Below are 22178 nucleotides of genomic sequence, written 5' to 3' on the forward strand. Positions count from 1 at the left end.
CACAGACCCAAAGATATAAATGGGGTTGTGTGCATGTGAGAGTTATTTCTAAGGATATGCTGAGCAGAGAGGAGTCTGGGCTCAGGATTGGTATGCTGAAAGCTTTGCCGTCTCTAATCCTTTGAGCTCTTCTGACAGACCGACTCAACATCAAGCGTGTTAGTGCAGAAATCATTATCTAATTTTGCTGACTAATTCTGGCACAGCAAGTGGAAACTTAGAGCTATAGATTTTATTTCATTTTTCCTTTTTCTTTTGAAGTTTGACAATGAAGCATCTGAACATTTTGGACTGAATTTGTAACAGAAAAAAAGGGATAACTGCAAATTAGCAAAACTGTAAATGATCATGTTCAACAATGAAGTTCATGTGTGCCATTATAAGCAATGCATTTGTACTATTTTAGCTTTCTAAAAGTAGTGAACAATTTTGCATTATCACATAAAGTACTACAATAAGTTTACATAAATTCATAACCTAATGTCACCAGCATACTGCACAGTCCTCAGAAAGTCAGTCAAAACACAGAAACTGATGTAACAGTAGCAACACATGCTCACGAATGAACTTTGAAAATCAAGAAAGCTCAGATAAACCCACGTCACAAAAGACATGCAGCATGACCACAGAAACCAGAAAAAAACAAAAAGTCTACCACTTTTACCACAATACCAGGCAGCCGTAGAGGACAGAGAAGGCTAAGGGGCTCATCCTAATGCTGACCCTCTCTACCCTCTCTGCACACAGCCAGGGGCTGGTGGGTACAGAAATCAAGCAGAGAGAAGCTGGGACAAGCCAGCTGTCAGGGCAGATATGCCATTATGAAGGAAAAGAAAGCGCCCTCCTGATGCTTTCCACAGCTCTGATCAGTTTACACACAGAACGAGGAACAGACACACATAACAACAATGATGATCACATGCAGAGATAGGAAAGCAAAAATAAAACTTATTTGAGTACTGTCTCTCCATGTTGTGTTTGACAAACATGAAAATATATAAACATTCAAAGGAACAGTTCACCTGAAAAAGAAAATGAACTGAAAATCTTGACATCTGCACTATCTCTCATTGGTGTGTGAGAAGTAGTGATGTCTGATTTGAGTTATTTTAATATCTAGATATTTCTAATAAATCAGTTGATACAGTTAACAAAACTGGTCTAAATGATTCATTCATAAATCCGACGTATCCAGTTCTCAAGTTCAATTCACTGACTCCGCAGTTAATAACTTGCAATGTAATGCACAAGACACCTGGACTACTTTTCTTATACTTTTATGGTGCTTTTGCATCCTTTTTTAATATTTAAAAGCAACAGTTCTCAATAACTGTAAAAGTACACTACCATTCAAAAGCTTTCTAGTTTAATATATTTATAATTTTTATTTATTCCTGTGATGCAAAGCTGAGTTTTCAGCATCATTACTCCAGTCTTCAGTGTCACATGATCCTTCAGAAATCATTCTAATATGCTGATTTGGTGAAATATTTCTTATTATTATCAATGTTGAAAAAAGACGGGCTGCTTAATATTTTTGTGGAAACTGAATTTTTATTTTTTCCACGATTTTTCTTCAGTTTCTGAATTGTATCTTTTGTAACATAAATGTCTTTTCTGTCACTTTTAATCAATTGAATGAGTTTTTGAATAAAAGTATTCATTTCGTAAAAATTATACTGACTCCAAACTATTGAATGGTAGTGTACAAAAATGAGGGAAAATTTACATTATTTGGATCTCTCCTTTTATATTCCAAGAAAAAAATTAATACAAATTAGCAAAGAGTATTTTTAGTATTAATTTGAAATCATTAAACGGTGACAACTTTCATTTTTAGGTGAACTATAAATTACCTTAAGGTTCAAAATAAATCACAAAGACCCAGGATTATGTGATTATAAACTGTAAAAATATTTGTGACTAATGTCCGTACACTTTGCGTAACACTTTGCTCCTTCTGGAAATGCCTTTGAGTAGGGAGTCAGGAATCAAAAAAGAAAACCTTAATGTTCCCAACGCCTTCCATTTTTATCTTCTCATCTCTACATGTCTCACCAACGCATTAAAGTCCTTTAAGAGCAGGCCTGAGTGTGGCCAACCTCCAGTATCCCAGGATGCTCTCCTGCAGGCCTACCTGATGGCAGCCTGACGGCAGTGTCCGGATGCAGCTCCTGCTCTCCCTTCAGTACCGCTACCGCTTCGGCCGTAACCTCCTGCACGATCCGCGCTGATACTTGCTCTGTGCAACACATACACATACACATACATCAACACACGCCCACATGAGCATGTGTATGGGCAAATATTCACACATACATTCTGAATCAATCCAGAGAAGTTTTCTTCTCTTCTTTCATTATAATAAACCAATCAAATAATCCATGCAGTCCTCACAAAAGGCTGCAAAGAACTCTGAGCCAATGAGAATGAGACTGTATTACATTGTCAGCACACTATAACACAGCTGTGCACACATATGGTGGCCCACACATTGTCACACACACACAATTAAGGTCTTTTTTGGTGTTAATGATAAATATCAAATGGTTTTAAACAATATTAATAGGTCAATCTTAGAGGCTTCCATAAACAAGCACAGAGCACAAGCAACTCTCAAAGTATCATGTCTACCCTTACACTGCCATTTAAAAGTTTAGGGTCGGTTAAATTATGTTTTTGAAAGTCTCTTATGCTCACCAAGGCTGCATTTATTTGATCACAAATACAGTAAAATAGTATTATATAGCATAGTATATAATACTGTGAAATATTATTACACTTAGAATAGATGTTTTCTATTTTAATATATTTTCAAATGTAATTAATTCCTGTGATGAAATGCTGAATTTTCAGCAGCCATTACTCCAGTCTTCAGTGTCACATAATCCTTCAGAAAACATTCTACTACGCTGATTTTGCACTCACCCTTTCTTATTATCAATGTTGAAAACAGTTGTGCTGCTTAACATTTGTGTGAAGCTGTAATGCATTTTTTCAAGTTTGTTAAATTATTTATAGAAAGTTTAAAAACAGCATTTATTTGGAATAGAAATCGTCTCAGGTTACGCATGTAATCATGGAACAAGATGCTGCGTCCTCTTGTGGACACATTGGGGAATGCTGCCGGCAGGACAGGTGTCTGAAGCATGTGTGAAAAAACTCCAATCCTACTGGTCCACGTAGCCCGTGATGTCATGGGCGGGCGCTGGCAGTATAAAAGGGCACCTGCTGAATACATCACCAACTTAGTTGTCTGAAGGAGACGTGAAACAGGCAGGCAGAAGGCATGGTGAGGGGACGCAGCGTCTCGTTCCCTCTTGGGGAACCATGGTTACATGTGTAACCTGAGATGTTCCCCTTCTAGGGAACCTGCGCTGCGTCCTCTTGTGGACACATTGGGGAATGAAATGGCAACTATTCCATGCCGAGGCAAATGCCTGACCACCTGGTGAGGATCTCCAAGGAAGTGACAGAGGTCCACCTAAACTTTCCTCAGAAAAGGGCCAAGCCACTGACGGCCCGGGCCGCTCACATAACTTGGCATAAATGGGGAAGCCAGCCTCAGATGAAGGGGGGGACTAAAAACCACCACCAAGTTAGGAACACAGCTATCCTCAGACAGCTATGTTAGTAACACTAGCCCGAATAGATAAGACCTCTAAATGGGACTACTCTAAAAAGTAGTCTAAATACTACTTAAAGGCCCAGGTAGGGGAGTAGCCGCTGAGCTAGGAAACAGCTATCCTCAAATAGCTATTTTCAAAGGCTCGTAGACCAAACGTGTAGGTATAAGCTACAGGGCTAGCCTCAGATAGCAATCTAGTAAAACCCTCCCACAAAACTGCCCAGACCACAGAGAGTGGGCTATCTGCTTACAACCCTAACTGGGGAAATAGCACTGTCTAGGCAGAGGCTAGGGAGACTGCTACTTAAAAACCCTAAGTAGAGGAGCAATCACCAAGCTAGCACATAGCTACCCTCTGATAGCCATGTTAAAGGAAAGGGACTCACTGCAATAGCAAGCTAAAAACACAGGTAACCTCAGATAGCTGTATTTAAAGCCGCAGGTCCTGCCAAAGCCATGGCTGAAGTATAACTACCTTCAGATGGCTATACTCTGCAGGTCCCTAATCAGTGTCAGTCCCTAAGAGGCTAGTGAACCACCATTGTTATTGATCAGAAGCTCACATGAGGGAGAACCAGACCATCAGTAAATGATTCACTAAAGAGTGAACACATAAAACATCAATAGTCCAGAATCAGAGCCTGATGTAAGCAGTGGCCATAACACTAAAAGGGGGGACGGAGAGGGTAGGAAAATAATTATCAAGGAGTGCCAGCCTCGGGACACGAATGATCACCGCGTCTCTTAACCAGCACCTCCTTAAGATCCTTTTTCCCTCTGTTCGCAATAGCCTTCCACTGTCGACTCCTGGAAGGAGGAGGGACGCGATTAGCCACACTAGACTTTGGTCTTGTCTATGAGCCTCAGCTTCAGACAGACCATCCCCCTTAGAGGAAGATCAGGAGCGGCGAGGAATGAACTTCCTGAAAGCAGCTGATTGTGCTTTTGCCTCCCTGAACCTGTTGTTGCAAGAAGAACCCAGCAGCGCGCTTTTGGGATCAGATGACTCTAGGGAAATAGTGTCTGGATCCTGAGTCGCACTCAAGCTCATGGGCAGAGTCTATGAAAGATCCATACCTTTCTCAAACTGCTCCAAAAGCTCGACCTGTGAGTTTCGAGCCCTCGAGGCACATAACACACAAGTAGTGCGTGTCCTCAGGTGTCAAGAACCTGGGACACGGAGGCACACACTTCTTGAAATGCTTGTGTCCTGATTTTTCAGCCATAGTCACACTGCTAACAAACAAACGGCTCCTGAAGACAACAAAAGTCGGTGATGTATTCAGCAGGCACCATTTTATACTGCCAGGCGACCGCCCATGACATCATTAGCTACGTGGACCAATAGGATTTGAGGTTTTTCACACATCCTTTAGACACCGGTCCTGCCGGAGGCATTCCAATGTGTCCACAAGAGAATGCAGCGTCTCGCTCCCTAGAAGGGGAACTTTTGTAACATTATGTCTTCACTGTCACTTTTGATCAATCTAATGCAACCTTGCTGATTAAAGCATTAATTTCTTTTAAAAAAATTTACTAACCTCAAATATTTGAATGGTATTATATGTGGCCAAATAAAACTAAATAATCTTTACAGAGACAAATGAGCACATTTTAATGTGGCTCTAATTATTACAATGTCTTATCACTGCTGTTTTTATATCTAAGCAGACAGACAAATTTACAGAGACATAAAATTTATCACTGAAGCTAAATATGCTGCTCAATGTGACAATCAAAGCCTATGAAAAACATTTTTGATGTTTAATAATACACAGTTAAATGAAGTGGTCCAATGATATTTCACTGTGGGCGGAGCTACCCAGCACAACGATACAGTACTAGAAACCAAGCGGCTGATAAAACATCCTGTCACTCATTGCTTCCGGCAATCACAGCTTATTAAGACAAGAACTCAACTTTAGAAGAAATCACTTCTTATCGCTTGTCATTTCCGTTAGAAAAGAGTGTTCGAAAATACATACGTAATATCAGCAGCTAGACAAAACGAATACATAAGTGCACATTATTAAAGATTGAGTCAGTCTACAAAACCATTCTTCTCTATAATTGCTTAAATATAATTTCGCACCAAATAAAATTAACTTCCAATGTGTAATTCAGTTTTATCTATGTCCTTTCAGAGGATATTAATTTAAACCTCTAACTCAGAGAAAAACACTCTCAAAAAAGAAAAGGAGAAAGCTCAAAATGGCAAGAAAATTGGCAGCACTTTGAGAGAGTAAATTGTCATGGTAACGGCAGATTGGGGAGGTATAAGAAGAGACTGCAACGGATTAAGCAGCGGGCAGAATACAGCCCACGGTTTGGCTGGCAACACGCATCCAGGGATAGATTCTGCTTTAAAACAGCGCTATTAAAAGTATCCCTCGGCTCTTTAAGACACTAACACACTTTCTGCATTCTTATAACACATCAGATACATTTCAGTGGCATCAATAGTCTGATTTTAACCTAAAGATGGATCTAGATGGTGTTGCAAAGGCCACCCATAGCTGAAGGTTGCCAAAGACAGTGCCTACAAATCTGTGTAGGCACTGTGTAGGAGTATGAGTTAAATGTGTCCCATAATCTAGTAAACAGCCATGAATCTTTGTTGTATTTGCAATATTAATCATTCAACATGCAAGCACAAGGTGAAGCATTTCGATTTAATTGAAGTTGATGCTGCAACGATCAGCTAACATGTGCTCAGACACGAGGCCGACACATTAGCACCATGGGAGAAAAACTAGCAGCGAGGCTTACGTCAAAGCTTTCTGAAGAGATGCAAAGTGATTAAGGGCCATTTGCTACTCCCACTCTCTCTCCAGTGCAAACAGACTGCATGATGGGAGTCAGCGATGCAACGCCTTTGTTTCTTGTGCACTTTTCAGGCACAATTTCCGCCCACTTACAGCCCCGGCATCCACCCACCCACTCACATACACACATGCACAGAAAGGGAAAAGAGTTTTGCTCAGATCCCATTAGAATAATGTTCACCCACACAGACTCGAGTTTGCGGTACGCCATCAACCCGCAGTCAGATGAGAGTCACAGTAAATAATTCACTCAAAAATTACAATTCTGACATTATTTAGTGACACTCACTTTTTTTTCACTTAAAATATGACTTTTTGAATAAAGTCCTGGTTGCTGTTTTTTAAAGGCAAAAGCATTATTAAAGAACTAGCAGACAAGTAATTTTGACTATATTACAAGTCTTCTGACATTATACAATAGTTTTATGTGATGAACAGACTAAAATATAAGTCATTATTCACTGAATCTCTTTCATAGGGCAGTGCATCACTGAATCATTTTGTTAACTTCGTAAATGAATCATCCAACCCTCAATCTCTAATGCAGCTCTTTTCTACACAACAGAATGAGAATGAAATTTGAGAGCTGCGAGAACAGCAAAATAACAAAATTTAATTTGTTTAAATCACAAAAAAACATTGTATAACTTTAAACGACTTGGAATAGTGCATGAGTCATTTGGACTACTTTATTATTTAAAAATGGTCATTTTAATGATATTCCTTTATCTGAATTTTCATTGTAAAGAAAAAGAGCTACATGAAGATTCGCTAAAAATTCGCTAACACTTTGCAATAAGGTTCCAGGTTAACATTATTTAACTACATTAGTTAACACAAACTAACAATAAAAAAGCATTTATTCATCTTAGTTAATGTAGATTTCGACATTTACTAATACTGTACATTATTCAAATCAAAAGTTGTATCTGTTAATATTTTTTAATGGACCTGAGCTAACATTAACTAACAATGAACAGTTATTACTGTTAACAAAGAATAATAAATACAGTAACAAATGTATTGTTCATTATTATTTAATGTTAGTTAATGCATTAAATAATGTTATCAACTTAAGTCAAGTAACCTTTATTTACATACTGCTTTATACAATACAGATTGTGTCAAATCAGCTTCACAGTAATTAACAGGGTTAATGCAACGAGACCTTATTGTAAAGTGTTACCAAAACTTCTACTTTTGTGCTTTGAAAGAAAAAAAAATGTAGGTTTGGAACAACGTCAGAGTGAATAAATGATGACAGAATTTTTCAGTGAACTATTCCTTCACTCAAGTGTTTTTCATCTACAAATACAGCTGCTAAAATCTAATAAATTGCATAATTTCCTGGAAAAAAAGATGTTTACTATGTAATGGTGAATTCAAAAACAAATTACATAAGCTGATCTTCGCAGCCAATTACTGCATGACTCAACAGGAGGACAGAGAATATGAAAATGACCAGAGACCGAGTGAATTTATTCATTTATATATATATAGCTCTTTCTGGTCTAATGCTCATTCCCTGACAAAACAGATGAAACTATACGGCCTGTCATCTTTTTCACTTTAGATTTTTTCAGTATATTTCTCTGCTCTCTTCCTCTTTTTCCGCCTACTTTATCGTTACACCATATCTGTAAGTGTCACTATAGATTCACTTTCAGGGCAAATCTGACCAGTCTATCAGCGTCTTTGTGTCTGACAGATGTGCTGTTGTGTCTACCCAGCATCCCCCTCTCTCCCCCCTTGTGCCTGTCCACACCCGTCTGCAAGAGATGTGCTCAGATTGCTGATCAGAAGGGTTTGCCTCCAGCACACAATAGCTCACATCCCTGAGACATCAGCACACACACACAATAAGTAAATACCCAAAAATGTAGCTCAAACACAGCCACACACAAGAAGATGAAGAATATTGCATGGTATTTATCTGTTATTCACACGGACAGTCATATTTTCCCCTTAGACAGGTTGCAGAAATCGAAGTCAAATCTATTTGCCGGCACTTTTAGCAAACATGCAATATAGACACACAAAATCTGTACTAATCCACAAGTACAAATATGTTAACAACCATTCTCATGCAGCAATGCCACTTAAACCTAGAAAGAATCTCTAACCAACAACCCATTGGAAAAATCAAAGCTCTTACCAAAAAGTAAGTGCCGGTTATCTGGTTGTCTGGAGGCAAATGCTTCCCTATGCACTCTTAGTCATGTCTGCCTGCCAAAAGCAAACCGGGAAGGAGGAGGGGGACGGCTGGTACTCCATGCCAGGACTCCCCCGCCAAAGAGCAGAGCTGTTGCCACAGCAACACACAGCCTGGGCCCAATCTGAATGGTCTCCCAGCATGCTTCAGCTGTGGGTTTTGCCGCCTTCTGTGTTTGAGTGACAAACAGCCTTATTCTGACTCTCTGCATCTGTGCTGCTATCTTATGGTTTCTCTAAATATGTGGATCTCAAACTCCAGATACATAGCTTGTAGTTCATGAAATATTCCAACGCAACACTTCACAATAAGGCTCAATTCATTAATGCATCTGGTGTCATGAACTAACAATAAACAATTTTTTTACAGCATTTATAATCTACTGTAGGTTAATATGAATAAATATACTACTGTTTATTGTTGATTCATGCTTGTTCAAGGTGAAATTATAAAAATATTTAGTGTACTGTATATAGAGGTTTTTAATTAAGTTGTTAATACAGTAAAGGTAATGTTTATTGTTTGTGCTTGGTTAATAAATTAAATCTTAATATAAGGTGTACCTATTCCAAGTGGAAAAAATAAATAAAATAAAATAAAATAAAATAAAGCTGGAAAACATTTACTATGCTAACAAGCAGACTTAAATAGAATTTTTATGTAATTTCACCCATCTTGTGCACCATTCCTGGCCGGCACGCTTTTCAGTCCAGCCCTTATAATTTAAGCCAGCAGCTGCCTCAGCAAGCAATCTCTCCCCCTCTCTGCTTCTCAAGTGTCCCGTTCTTTATGCAAAGCAATGTCATATGTCGCACTGTCAGTATCTCAGTCTAGCACCTCTTGTGTGTCTGAAGGGCCCTTGTATGTGCTGGCCTTGCCAATGCCCCTTGGCTCGAAAATCTCACCATCACAGAGTCACAGAGGCAGAGAAACTATTTTCAGGGAAGGTCCTTCTCTCCAAAGGGACACATCATCAGAGCTGCTCTTTAGAATTGAGCAGTTTTGCTCACGTCAATAGCGAACTCAGTGCTGAAATATGAAAACACAACCTGGAATCATTAATTAAACACATAGACGCAAGCAAAAAAAACAAGTTGTTTTCTTGGCTCACAGTGATTTATAACAGCAAGTTTGTTAATGAGAAACACATGAGCAATATTAACGCACAACTCTGGCTGAAGGATCATTAGAGTTAGAGTTGGGAAGTCCATATCCATCACTCACTGTCAGGGATCGGTGCGGTGATGCTTTCTGCCCGGCTTTACGCTGTATTAAGTATTTATGGAGGTGACAAGGGAACTGTGATGATTTATACAGAGAACAGATATTACTGGAAAGCACAGGGATTTTATAAACACAAAACTGCTAAGAAAAACATATGATATGTTGCCTACTGTACACTTAACTACCAGCAGTGACATATAGTAAGAGTAAACTGTACATGAAGGGAGCGGTATCTGGAAAAATGGATCCTGTGAACATAAAATCAATGGATTCCTAACAATATTCTTAAAAACATGGGAGATTTCCCACTGGATGTTGATCATGTCCAGACAAATTCTTCAGAAAAAGGCAATGCAGGTTGATTCTAGCGTTTCAAGTCCTCTTACAGGGGTCATATAATAAGGAATCAAATTCTCCTTGATCTTTTCAGATGAAAGAGCTTGATGTACTATGAAAACATACTGTAGCGTTTAGAACTCAGAAAAGAGCAGGTATCAATTTCGCTCTGCCAATTTGTGACATCACACAGACAAATACAGTACACCAAAATATGAGGTGAGAAGGACAAAGTACAATAGAAGCTATTATTCCTCAAAACCAGAAGAACTAAATGTGGGAAAGTCCTACGATCTCAGCAAAGTTGCGCATTTCACATGTGAAAGGAGATGAAAAATTAATGATTAATTATTACTAATATTATTATTATATAACATAAAAGTGTGTATGCAGTTTTAGGTGAGCTGTCATACAGTATATGCAGATGTCAGAGCATTTCTCTCAGTAAGTGCACTTCGAACAACGTGTTATGCATCTGTCTCTTCATCTGTCCATCTAACTCTTTACCCTACCCTTCATATACACATTTCCACATCTACATTTCTGCTGATGTGTCTGTTCTACCCCTGACTGGACTCCCAGAATGCTCAACCCTTACCCACCCTGCATGAATTCTAGCATTAGTGCAATCCATGTCACAGAAAAATTACAAAGATCTCTTTAATATCTTAATTGCTTCTTTTAGACAGCAATTATTTAATTGATTAAACTGAGAGCAAATGAAGACAAATGCATATGTTTTCTCAAGAAACATTTCACCCCAAAATCTAAAGAAAATGTAAGAAATTGTATGAACACAATGAAACATATTTAAACATTAAAAATGGCATGACAATTAAGCAATCTAAAATCACCCTTCTCCAGCTCTCAGTAATTAATTAATTAATTATTAATTATTAATTATTATTAGCCTGCTGTAGTATGAAATAAATAATAATATTATTTTCTTATGTACTTATGTTTTACTTATGTGCTTTTGGGGTGAAATCTGGGATAAAGTATGTTTAATTGTATTAATTCATTACATTTATATAGCGCTTTTCTAGGCACTCAAAGCGCTTTACATTGTCAGGGGGTATCTCCTCATCCACCACCAGTGTGCAGCATCCACCTGGATGATGCGACGGCAGCCATAGTGCGCCAGAACGCCCACCACACACCAGCTTATTGGTGGAGAGGAGACAGAGTGATGAAGCCAATCAGTAGATATGAGGATTGTTAGGAGGCCATGATGATCAGAGGCCAATGGGCAAAGTGGGTAACCAGTCTTGGGCTACGGGGTGATATGGCTTCCATTATTGGAAATAATGTCATAAAGCAAATCCATCTTAATAATCATAAAATAAGAATATTATTCATTATTCACACTACCATTCAAAAGTTTAGAGTGGCCAAAGTTTTTCTGTGTTTTTCTGTGTTACTCTTGTCAAGCCCTTTGGATTATGTTCGCCGTTGATCGACCGACGCCTGTTTATCGGATTACTCTTGAGTCTTGCCCTCAATATACCTGTTGCCATTGTCTGACCCCTTGCCTGTTTTGACCACGTCCTTAAATAAAGCTTGCGAATGGATCCGCACATCTCACATCTTGTTTGCCCCATTACACACGTGTTCTTGTGCCTGTGTGTACATGTATAACTTTACAAATGTACAGCAACGCCGGTATAGTTTTTGTGTGTGTAAATAGGCAGTTATAATCCATCATTACAGGGGTCATTAACAGCAGCACTCCTTCCCTACGAGCAGGGTTCACAGCAGTAGCTCTCACTATCAGAGGGTTGCCATGGCAGCTGCTCCCCTGCAATTTACTCTGCCAGACCTTTGTTCAGCATCCCTGCAATCTTTCCTTTTACATTTTTTGTGCTGACATGAGAGAAGCGCCTCCTCGTTTTCTTCCTCGTACACCCCTGAGGCCTCAAAAATACCCAGACAGAAAAGCTCTGGCCTAACTTACTTCCTCATGCCACAGTCGCCTATAATTTCTGGTCCCCAAAAACAAGATTAAACTGCTTTGGAGATATAAGTGCAAGTGTATGACACACCATGACCTTTAAAATGGCAACACACTGTTATTAACCCTAGTCTATCATCGCAATGGGAAAAACCAGACATAATTGTTCACTCTTGGCTAATTATGTCTTTCCTTTCACTTTACATTAATAGCTGTAATGCACCATGGAATGCAGGGAGCTTGTGTTATGCTTTATGAAATATTAAGATAAACCGTCTGCAGATAATATGTAGTCTGGCTGCTCTGAACTACAGTATCTATTATATCTTTTGTAACATTTCAAATCATGTAGAGCCTCCAGCAATAGAAACTTTATGAGTTTGCAACCATATTACACTCTCACTCATGCAAAAAACCTTTGACCTCTACTTTCAGCCTCAGACAGCTCACCCAGCCATTATATTTTTTCTCCATGCAAGTCTATTATTATAGTTTAATTTATTATAAGTAACACGGCCCTAACAGGGCCACATACACACACATATACAGGTGCATCTCAATAAATTAGAATGTCGTGGAAAAGTTCATTTATTTCAGTAATTCAACTCAAATTGTGAAACTCGTGTATTAAATAAATTCAATGCACACAGACTGAAGTAGTTTAAGTCTTTGGTTCTTTTAATTGTGACGAGTTTCACAATTTGAGTTGAATTACTGAAATAAATGTTTCAGTAAAAGTTACTGTGGAAACTTTTCCACGACATTCTAATTTATTGAGATGCACCTGTATGCATACATTCACAGTCTTACAGCCTCTTCCTGTCTTAGTGGGCAATTCTTGGACAGAAAAAAATAGCAATATGTGTGTAAAAAATGTGTTTACTATTGTCATTTTGCATTATTGACACTATTTTCCTAATTAATGCTGTTCAGTTGCTTTGACACAATCTGTATTGTTAAAAGCGCTATATAAATAAAGGTGACTTGACTTGACTTGACTCAATATGGACCAGACACTACGCCGCAAGTCACACGTCTGCCTAGACAAGACTATTTGACTTCTATCATATGACAACTTCGAAAGGAAATCCTAAACAACTTTCATCACTTCATTTGCAGTGTAAAAAATCTGAAGTCAAAAGCTAATCATCTAGCACTGATTGATGTCATCAGTCATACAAGTCCCAGAGATTCCTGTGGACAGAAGCTCATATGAAATGCACTGGTTCTCACCAGCAGTCACAGCGTGTCCAGAGGTGAGGTCTCCGTTGAAGCCGTTCTCTTTGGCGTAGGAGGTGGCAGAACCAGCATGGGCACCGCCAGGCTGGCAAGTCCTGTAGGTAGAAGAGAAGCCGTTCTCTCCATGCCCACCTGGGGAGGATGAGCCTGGGGCTCCTGGAGATGACCACTGGGGGCCGCTGTCCTCAGGCTGCCGACCGTCTGCCATCTGAATCAGGGGGTCACTCCTTACTCCTGAACGATCAGAAAAATGCTTAATGTTAATACACTGACTGAACAGCTTTTAGGAAGACTGCCATTCAATGAATGAAGGTATATTCGGAAATATAAGACTACTAACTAAATATTGCATAGTATATACGGCATATATCAGAATGCAGTGTACATAATATATTAACAATAAAGATTGACAATATTATAGTACATTATGACCATATTGCATGTTAAATTCAGAGAATTTATTATTTAGCATCTCATATATAGTAAGATTTTTTTAAAAGATGAATATTTTATTCAAAGAAAGCATTAAATTTATCAAAATTGACAGTATATTTATAACATTTTTAATGTAATAAAATGTTTTGATTATATATTATATTTTGCGATTTTTTTTTTCAACATTATTAATAACAAGTGTTTCTTAAGCACCAAAACAACATATTAGAATGATTTCTGTGACACTGCAGACTGGAGCAATGGCTGCTAAAAATGCAGCTTTGCCACTGGAATTAATTACATTTTAGAATTTATTAAGATTGCCACAAGACTGCAAGGGAGGCGAAGGTTAGTATCCAAATGCAAACGTTTAATGGTGTAAAAGTTGTAATCCACAATCGTAGTCAGACAGGCATGAGGTCATACACAAAATCAGTCCAAACATTGGCATAGTAAGGAGCTCAGGAAAACAGAGCAATCCTGGCTATCAGGCTAAAAGCCCGTCCACATGGAGACGTGTTTAGCTGTATGCATAAAAATTTTGTATCGTATAGGCATTTCATCCAGACGGATCCAGCATTTGGGAGCCTGAAACCGCTATTTTTTGAAACCGGGTCCCAGAGTGAATAAATCTGAAAACGACACCCTTGTATTTTCGTGTGTACAGCCAATCCATATATTTTGTGAAACAATGTCATCACCCAATGTCTCGACCCTAGTCAGACACTGCTACGTCACGTAATAGCAACAACAACAACAATGGTGGACTACATGCTTGTGTTCGTGCTGCAGAAACTTCTGAGCCTATTAGCTTTACTAAAGAAAAATCAAAAATTACTAAAGCAAAAATGTTTGTACACAGCGCGCAAGGTTTATGCGCATGCTCCAAGTCTTCTTCTCCGTTTTTAGTGTATCTCTGTGGCAGAATTACAGCGACACATACTGGTCTGGCATGTATACTACATTGTTTGGAGTTGGTTTCAGTGGTTTCGTGTGTACACGAATGTGACGAGTGGGGCGGGGCCGAGAGCAGTGGGAACGGAGCGAGGCCGGTGGAGTGAGTGATAATGAGCAACACCTGCGACACTCACCGGTCTCGAGTCCCATGGAGGAGCTCCGGAAGGATAAAAGGAGGAGTGACTACAGTGCAAGACGAGAGAGGACCAGGCCTGGATTTTATGTTGTTTTGTTTCTGTTTGTGCGCGGCAGTCATCCATGAGGGGCTGTCGCGCTATTTTAAAGGGGTCATATGATGCGATTTCAAGTTTTCCTTTCTCTTTGGAGTGTTACAAGCTGTTCCTGAATAGATAAGATCCCTTGTGTCTGTTCCCCTTTCGGGCTTGAACTGATGGTAAAACTAATGACATTATTTACAGTCTTTACATTTATTTTGAAAGATGAAGCTCGCGATTATGGTAAGGGGCGTTACATTTCCGACGAGTGCTTGCGGTGTTCGGCCAATCACAATGCACTGGGTCAGCTGGCCAATCAGAGCAGACTGCGCTTGTCGGAAGGAGGGACTTTGTAGAAAACGAAGCGTTTGAGAGAGGTGGGGCATAGTGGACCTACAATAATGTACAGTATTTGAAAAATAATGTGTTTTTTGAACATTAAAGCATGTCAACATATTCTGTTACACCAAATACACAAAATAATGATCTTTAAAAAAGCATCATATGACCCCTTTAAGATTTGTGACCACTCTGCCCTGGTCTCCTGTCACGGGGCCGAGAGCCGTGGAAACGGAGCGAGGCCAGTGGAGTGAATGATAATGAGCGACACCTGTGCCACTCACCGGTCTTGAGTCCCACAGCTCTCGGCCCCGCCCTACTCGTCACAACAAATATTTCTTGAGACAACGCCATGTTTACAGATTTTTTTTTAGAACGAAGAAAAAAAAAGATTGGATAGGGAAAGCTCTGGCTTCGTGTGGATGTGGCCTTAAAAACAAGAGCATGAAACAAGACTCAATATAGCAGTGTGACACTGTTAAGACTTCACAATCAATAGCAGAAACAAACAGGCTTAAATAGGTAACAAGATAATTAGGAACAGGTGTGTTCAATCAGGCATAAGTCCAGGCAGTGGCTTGAGGGAAATGAAGTCTGTGACACAATGACAATGACGTAGAATGGAGTGCCTTCTGTTAGACAACCAGAGCACTCCATCTGACAATCATTACATAACCCACCTAACGAGCAGCTTCCAGATGCTCCTAAATATAAAACTCCAACACCAGGAAGGCGGTGGAGTGGAGGCGGAACAGGGGGAAGGATGGAGGGCCAGACCCATGAACGAGGAACAAGCAAGGCTGGAGCCGGCAAAACAGGAGAGCAGGGTAGAGCCGGCGACCAACATGGCAGAGCAGATGAGACCATAAATTCCCACGGTGCAACAGACAACCACCGCTACAGAGCAGATGAGACCAGATCCCCACTGCGGAGCAGACGACCACCGCTGCAGAACCGACGAGACCACCGATCCTCACAGCAGAGCAGATGACCACTATAATTGAACAAACGGGGATGAAGATTCCCACAGCAGAGCAGATGACCAACACAGCAGTTCAGACAGGACCGAAGACGCCCAGGGTGGAGTCGAAGACCACCAAGGCAGATCTGACAAAATTAGAGACCACCACGGCTGATCAGGGAAAACTGAAACACACAGCACAAAGAGGTTATCGTTGGCCTCAAGGGCCGTATCAGGACAGGCTGACAGTTCAGAGATGACCTCCGTGGTCACACAGCCATATCACCCTGCAGCCCAAGACTGGTTGCCCACTGAAGCTAAGCAGGGTTGAGCCTGGTCAGTACCTGGATGGAAGACCTCCTGGCAAAACTAGGTTGCAGTTGGAAGAGGTGTTAGTGAGGCCAGCAGAGGGTGCTCACCCTGTGGTCTGTGTGGGTCCTAATGCCCCAGTATAGTGACAGGGACACTATACTGTAAAAAGCACCGTCCTTCGGATGAAACGTTAAACCGAGGTCCTGACTCTCTGTGGTCTTTTTAAAAAATCCCATGGCACTTCTCGTAAAAGAGTAGGGGTGTAACCCCGGTGTCCTGGCTAAATTCCCTCCACTGGCCCTTATCAATCATGATCTCCTAATAATCCCCATCCATTGAATTAGCTCTATCTTTCTCTCTCCTCTCCACCTGTAGCTGGTGTGTGGTGAGCGCACTGGCGCCGTTGTCCTGTGGCTGCCGTCGCATCATCTAGGTGGATGCTGCACACTGGTGGTGGTTGAGGAGAGACCCCCCATATGATTGTAAAGTGATTTGGGTGTACAAAAAATACACAATAAAGCGCTATATAAATGCATCATTTATTCATTCATTCAGTCACTACGTGGCAGGCAGAGAGTTCAGAGACAGCATCTTCGGCCATAACAAAGCAGACTGAGGGTTCAGAGACAGCCTCCTTGGCAGCAAGGGATTCAGGGATGAACTCTTTGACCACAACAGGATAGGCTGAGAGCTCAGAGACGAGACTTCCCTGGTCATTACTGGACAGGTGAAGAATTCAGAAACAGCCTCCTTGGCCATGACAGGACAGGCAAGGGATTCAGCAACGTCCTCCTTGACCGTGAAAGGACAAACTAAGATCTCAGAGACAGCCTCCATGGCTGGGACAGGACAGGCAAAGGGTTCAGGGATGGCCTACTTGGACGTGATAAGGTAGACTGTGAGTTTAAAGACAGCCTCTTTGGCCATGACAGGGCAAGCAGAGAGTTCAGAAACGGCCTTCTTGGCCTTGACAGGACAGGCGAAGAGCTCAGAGACGGCCTCCTTGGCCGTGACAGGACAGGCAGGCAACTCACAGGCTGGTGCCAACACAGGACTGAGCTCTGGGGCTTGAGTGGACTCTGGCGCAGATTCATGGACTTGAGCAGGCTCTGGAGTGGATTCATGGACTGGAGCAGGCTCTGGATTGGATTTATGGACTGAAGCGGGCTCTGGAGCAGATTACTAGCTTCCATTGCCTTACTAGCTTCAACTGCAACGTTCATGATGTCCAGGAACATTGACATTGACACCACATCCATGACAGCTAGAGATTCTGGCATGGCGGCCATGACGGCTGGAGTCTCTGGCGTGGCGGCCATCTTGTGAAAAGGCTCTGGGCTGGTGGCCATCTTGTGGAGAGGTTCTGAACTGGTGGCTATATTGTGAAGAGGCTGTGGATTGGTAGGCATGAGGTGAGCAGGCTCTGGCTTGGCAGACTTGACTTGAACAGTCTCTGACTTAGCAGACTTGAACTGGTTGTGGCTTGACATTGAACAGATTCTGGCTTGGCAGACTTGACAGCAGTAACATGGTGTGGATCTGGGGTGGTGGCTACTGAGGGAATACTGCTCTTCTGCGACTCCCACAGTAAGAGCAGATCTGCTCAGTAGTAAAGCCAAATCTATATACTGCTCTAATGACCAACCAGACTCAGCAATTGGCATGAGGGAACAAATCGGCTCAGAAAGTCACCCTCAGAAAAATATCATAAGACATACCTCATCATAAGGTGTTAGATGTGCCAGTTCAAGAAAGTCCCCCATGTAGCTCTCAATCGAGCAATTTCCTTGGCGGAGATGTATTAACTTAACTCCTAGATCCATAAAGTGGTGAAGTCTTCTGTCATGAGACTGCAAGGAAGCTGAATGTTGGGATCCAAATGCAGAAGTTTAATGGTGTAAAAGGAGTCCATGACACAATGATAATGACGTAGAATGGAGTGCCCTCTGGTGGACAACCAGAGCACTCCATCTGACCATCTTACAAAAATAGAAAACAGCTAATTTAAATTGTAATAATATTTCACAATATTAAATTTTTTACAGTATTTTCATCTAATAAATGCAGCCTTAGGCAGCATAAGAGATTTTTTTAAATAAATAATAAGAAATAAAACTTACCAACCCCAAACTTTTAAACAGTATATTTAATTATTAACATAATTAAATATAGTATATAGTATATTAATTGTATTCATTATTTTTATTTCTATGCATTATTTAAATTATTTTAAAATTATTAATTATTTTAATTATTTAAAAAAATTGTCCTGTCAAATTTTGAGAAAAATTATGGGAAAATAAAGAGATGCTATTATTCATTTTCCTTATAACCAGGACTGCTATGCCATCACTTGAATTTTTCCATGCCACTAAATTAATGTGATATAATCCATTTCTAACTAACCTGTCCCTAAATTAACTGTAAAAACAAAAACTGGTTGTTAACACGTCAGTCTCTTCCTTTCTACATGGGCAGTTGTTAAGCTGCAAACAGGACCAGACAACATTGGTAGGTGCCATATATCATTTGTACTACATTAAAAAAAAAAATCACATTCTGACAGCAGATTCTTTGAAAAAGGACAGCAGCATTGTCAGTGTGAAGTGCAATTTCTTGACATCTTCCTCACCTGTCACAACATATATGAAAAATAAGGGTGAAGGATGGAAGAGCATCCTGTGTTTTGATGATACACTTGACAGAGCATGTGTTTCCACTGAATTTGGTGGGTTATAGCAAATGTCACCGTCTCCTGTTGGCTATGTAAGATACATGGGCAATGAAGATACAATGTATGCCACAACAAAGGCATTTACCTTCCATAAATAAGAAAGAAAAAGAGAGGGCGAGACAGGCCGCTCCAGTGTGCCAGAAATTAAAGCTGGAGTTTTAAAGTGCAGCAGTAGCTTGTAAATCTTAATTTGTAGTGTCTGCTCGTGTCCAAGCTCAGCCCTCTATCTCTCGCCCACACTCTCTTGCTCTCAGTTTCGCCCTTAAGTGGATTTTCAGATGACTTTGGGTCACCAGAAATGTTCATGATATCTTAATTGCTCTGTGGGGTTGTTGAACAGCACAAACGCTCTGTCTGTGCTGCTAATGGAGGCTTTGATCAGCCACGACTCATTCCTTCTCTCTGACTGACAGTAACTCCTTGAGGGAGGACGCCTTCCTTCCCTCTCGCTCCCTTTCAATCTCAATCCCTCACTCAGTGTTACTGAAGGTCTTTCTTTCGGTCGAGGCTTTTAGGATTATTGCAACTGGTTGATTATAGGAAAAGTTTCTGCCTGATTGCTTGGAGTAACTCCTCAGCAAACCTCTGTGATTCCTGGTGGAAGGAAATGGTTATGTAATCCAAAATTAGGTATTATGTTACTTTAATTTAGTGGTGTTGCTAAGGCAAGCATCACTTTGCTCATATATAGGGTTACATAGGGATTTGGACAAATCGCGAAACCCTAACTATTGCATTTCAGCATGTCCAGTAGACATAAAATCGTGTGGTTTGTGAGGAGGTGTGTGCTATGTAGACCACAAAATGGGCAAAAGAACCCATAGATTTCATTGAAGGAGGGACCCAAGCCATACATTATTAAGTGTATTAAGTACATTATTAAGCCTGTATTAAGTGACAAGAATATGCCTAAAAAATTGTAAATCAAATATAAAATAGAACATAATAAAACATACAAAAATATGTAAAATAAAAATAAAAGCTAAAAATTTATAAATAAAATAAAGGATAAAATCAAAAGAATCCAAAAATAAACAAAATAAAAGCTTTTTTTAAATTAAATTTTAAATGTAAAACTTTAGCTGTTTTCCTAATTCTGATTCTAATGCCTGGTTTTGATATCAGAGATATTTGTTTAGAATGGGACTTAAGTGTTGCATTCAATACAAAAAGCATTTACAGCACCTTTAAGACACAAATGTTCTGATTGTACAATAATCTTGCAGATGTGACATAAATTCTCATATGTAAGACATTTGGCTTAATTTAAACTTGTAAAACCAACTGCAGTGGCCAAGGGCAATGAAGACTCATACGAGTGACTAGAGTGAGCCATATCATCACAGTCATATATGCTGAATTTCTAATCATCTAACAGCAAACCTCGTCTGCTTAAGGCCAGATACACTGAGATTACAGTCTGATAGCTTGATGGGTCTCAGTGGTGCCACAGTCATGACAGAACCCCGCTGAGGTCTTGATTAACCGGGGAATCGTGGGAAAGCATTAAACCTAGCACTAAAAATGCAATCTAATGCAGCACTCCCACTGGCACTCTACACCAAAAGTGTTTCAAATATGTGGAGTTGAAAACTGTTTCACAAAGTTTAAAAACAGTTACAGAGAAATATGGAAAGAAACTCCTGAATGCTTAAAAACACACATGTATAGATGTTCCTGTTGATTAGCAACCACACAGCAACATGCTGGCTATCAACCACAACATGCTAGCATTATGGAGACAACTTTTTGCACATGCATAAATAAAATAAACAATAAAAAATAATGAATACTTTACAATAAAGATAATTTAATTATAGCATTAGTAAATGCATTAGGTAATTTATACAACATACAATGTTAAAAATGCACTAGTATATATAGAAATGAACATTAACCAAGATTAATAATTGCTATAAAAAATTTTACTTTTTTAATTTGACAACAAACTGAACCTTACTGTAAAGCATTACCAAAATCTTATAGATAGGTCTATAATAGATAAATTACTTTTGATCACTTTATTGCTGCAAATCACTGCACCTGTGACCGTCTCTTCAGAGTGACAAAGAAACACATAGACATTCACAGCAGCTGAAGAACTCTGGCTCATAGACTTGAGTTATTTATTGCGGACTGACGAGGACTCTTTTTATTTGGCGATGTCAGATTCAAATAGCACTGCCCATAGAAAATCAGTAAACAAGTCATGGCTCAATATCACTCTTTCACTTTCTTTCTCTCTCACTTCACAGTCTGTACATGATCAAAGTCATTTTTAGACCAGCATCAAGCCTTTAGATAAACAGGCGTACTCACAAATACACAATTTTGTCAATCTCACTGCAACAAGGCATAAACTGAGCACCATTACAGTATCAGCATCAGTGAAATATTTATCTGAAAAACAGCACAATCTGGTGGACAGAAATGGCAGTAACACTCAATAAGCTTGAGGGGGTCTGAACAGACACTGCAGTGACAGCAGGTGTGGTACACTGGGCATGGTACCAGGTCTGAGCGCCAGGCTTCTGATGATCTTGATCTAGAGAACGTATGCTGGGCACCGTGGAAGTACTAAGCGTAAGGCCAGCCAACAAATCCAACCTACTAGCAAAGATGCAGAAGGCAGGTCCAGAGTACTGCTCCCAATACAACTGTGATGACTTACTGAAGCCAAAGACTGTATAAAGAGGAGAAAACAGACCACCTGTAAAAAAAAAAAAATGAATGGGAGAAACCTTTCAACGCAGCATTTACATATATGCATTTAGCAGATGCTTTTATCCAAAGCAACTTCCAATAGGGGA

At 40.0% G+C, this 22178-nt stretch overlaps 1 protein-coding gene across 8 annotated transcripts in view; it reads right to left on the reverse strand.

The window, feature by feature from the left end:
• The window catches only part of LOC107673740 (microtubule-associated protein 2-like), a 123026-nt gene that overhangs the window by 37982 nt on the left and 62866 nt on the right, over positions 1-22178 (reverse strand). For 7 of the 8 annotated variants that reach the window (XM_016467501.1, XM_016467500.1, XM_016467499.1 and 4 more), the window contains exons 4-5: positions 13410-13649; positions 2138-2242 (exon numbers count right to left, since the gene is read on the reverse strand). In XM_016467501.1, the coding sequence (XP_016322987.1) occupies positions 2138-2242; positions 13410-13623 (319 nt within the window). In that variant the 5' untranslated portion in view covers positions 13624-13649. The remainder of the gene's footprint in view (positions 1-2137; positions 2243-13409; positions 13650-22178) is intronic. The other variant, XM_016467497.1, reaches the window with a different exon arrangement.

The sequence above is a fragment of the Sinocyclocheilus anshuiensis genome, unplaced genomic scaffold, assembly GCF_001515605.1.
Source record: "Sinocyclocheilus anshuiensis isolate Anshui unplaced genomic scaffold, SAMN03320099.WGS_v1.1 scaffold808, whole genome shotgun sequence".
Taxonomy (NCBI): domain Eukaryota; kingdom Metazoa; phylum Chordata; class Actinopteri; order Cypriniformes; family Cyprinidae; genus Sinocyclocheilus; species Sinocyclocheilus anshuiensis.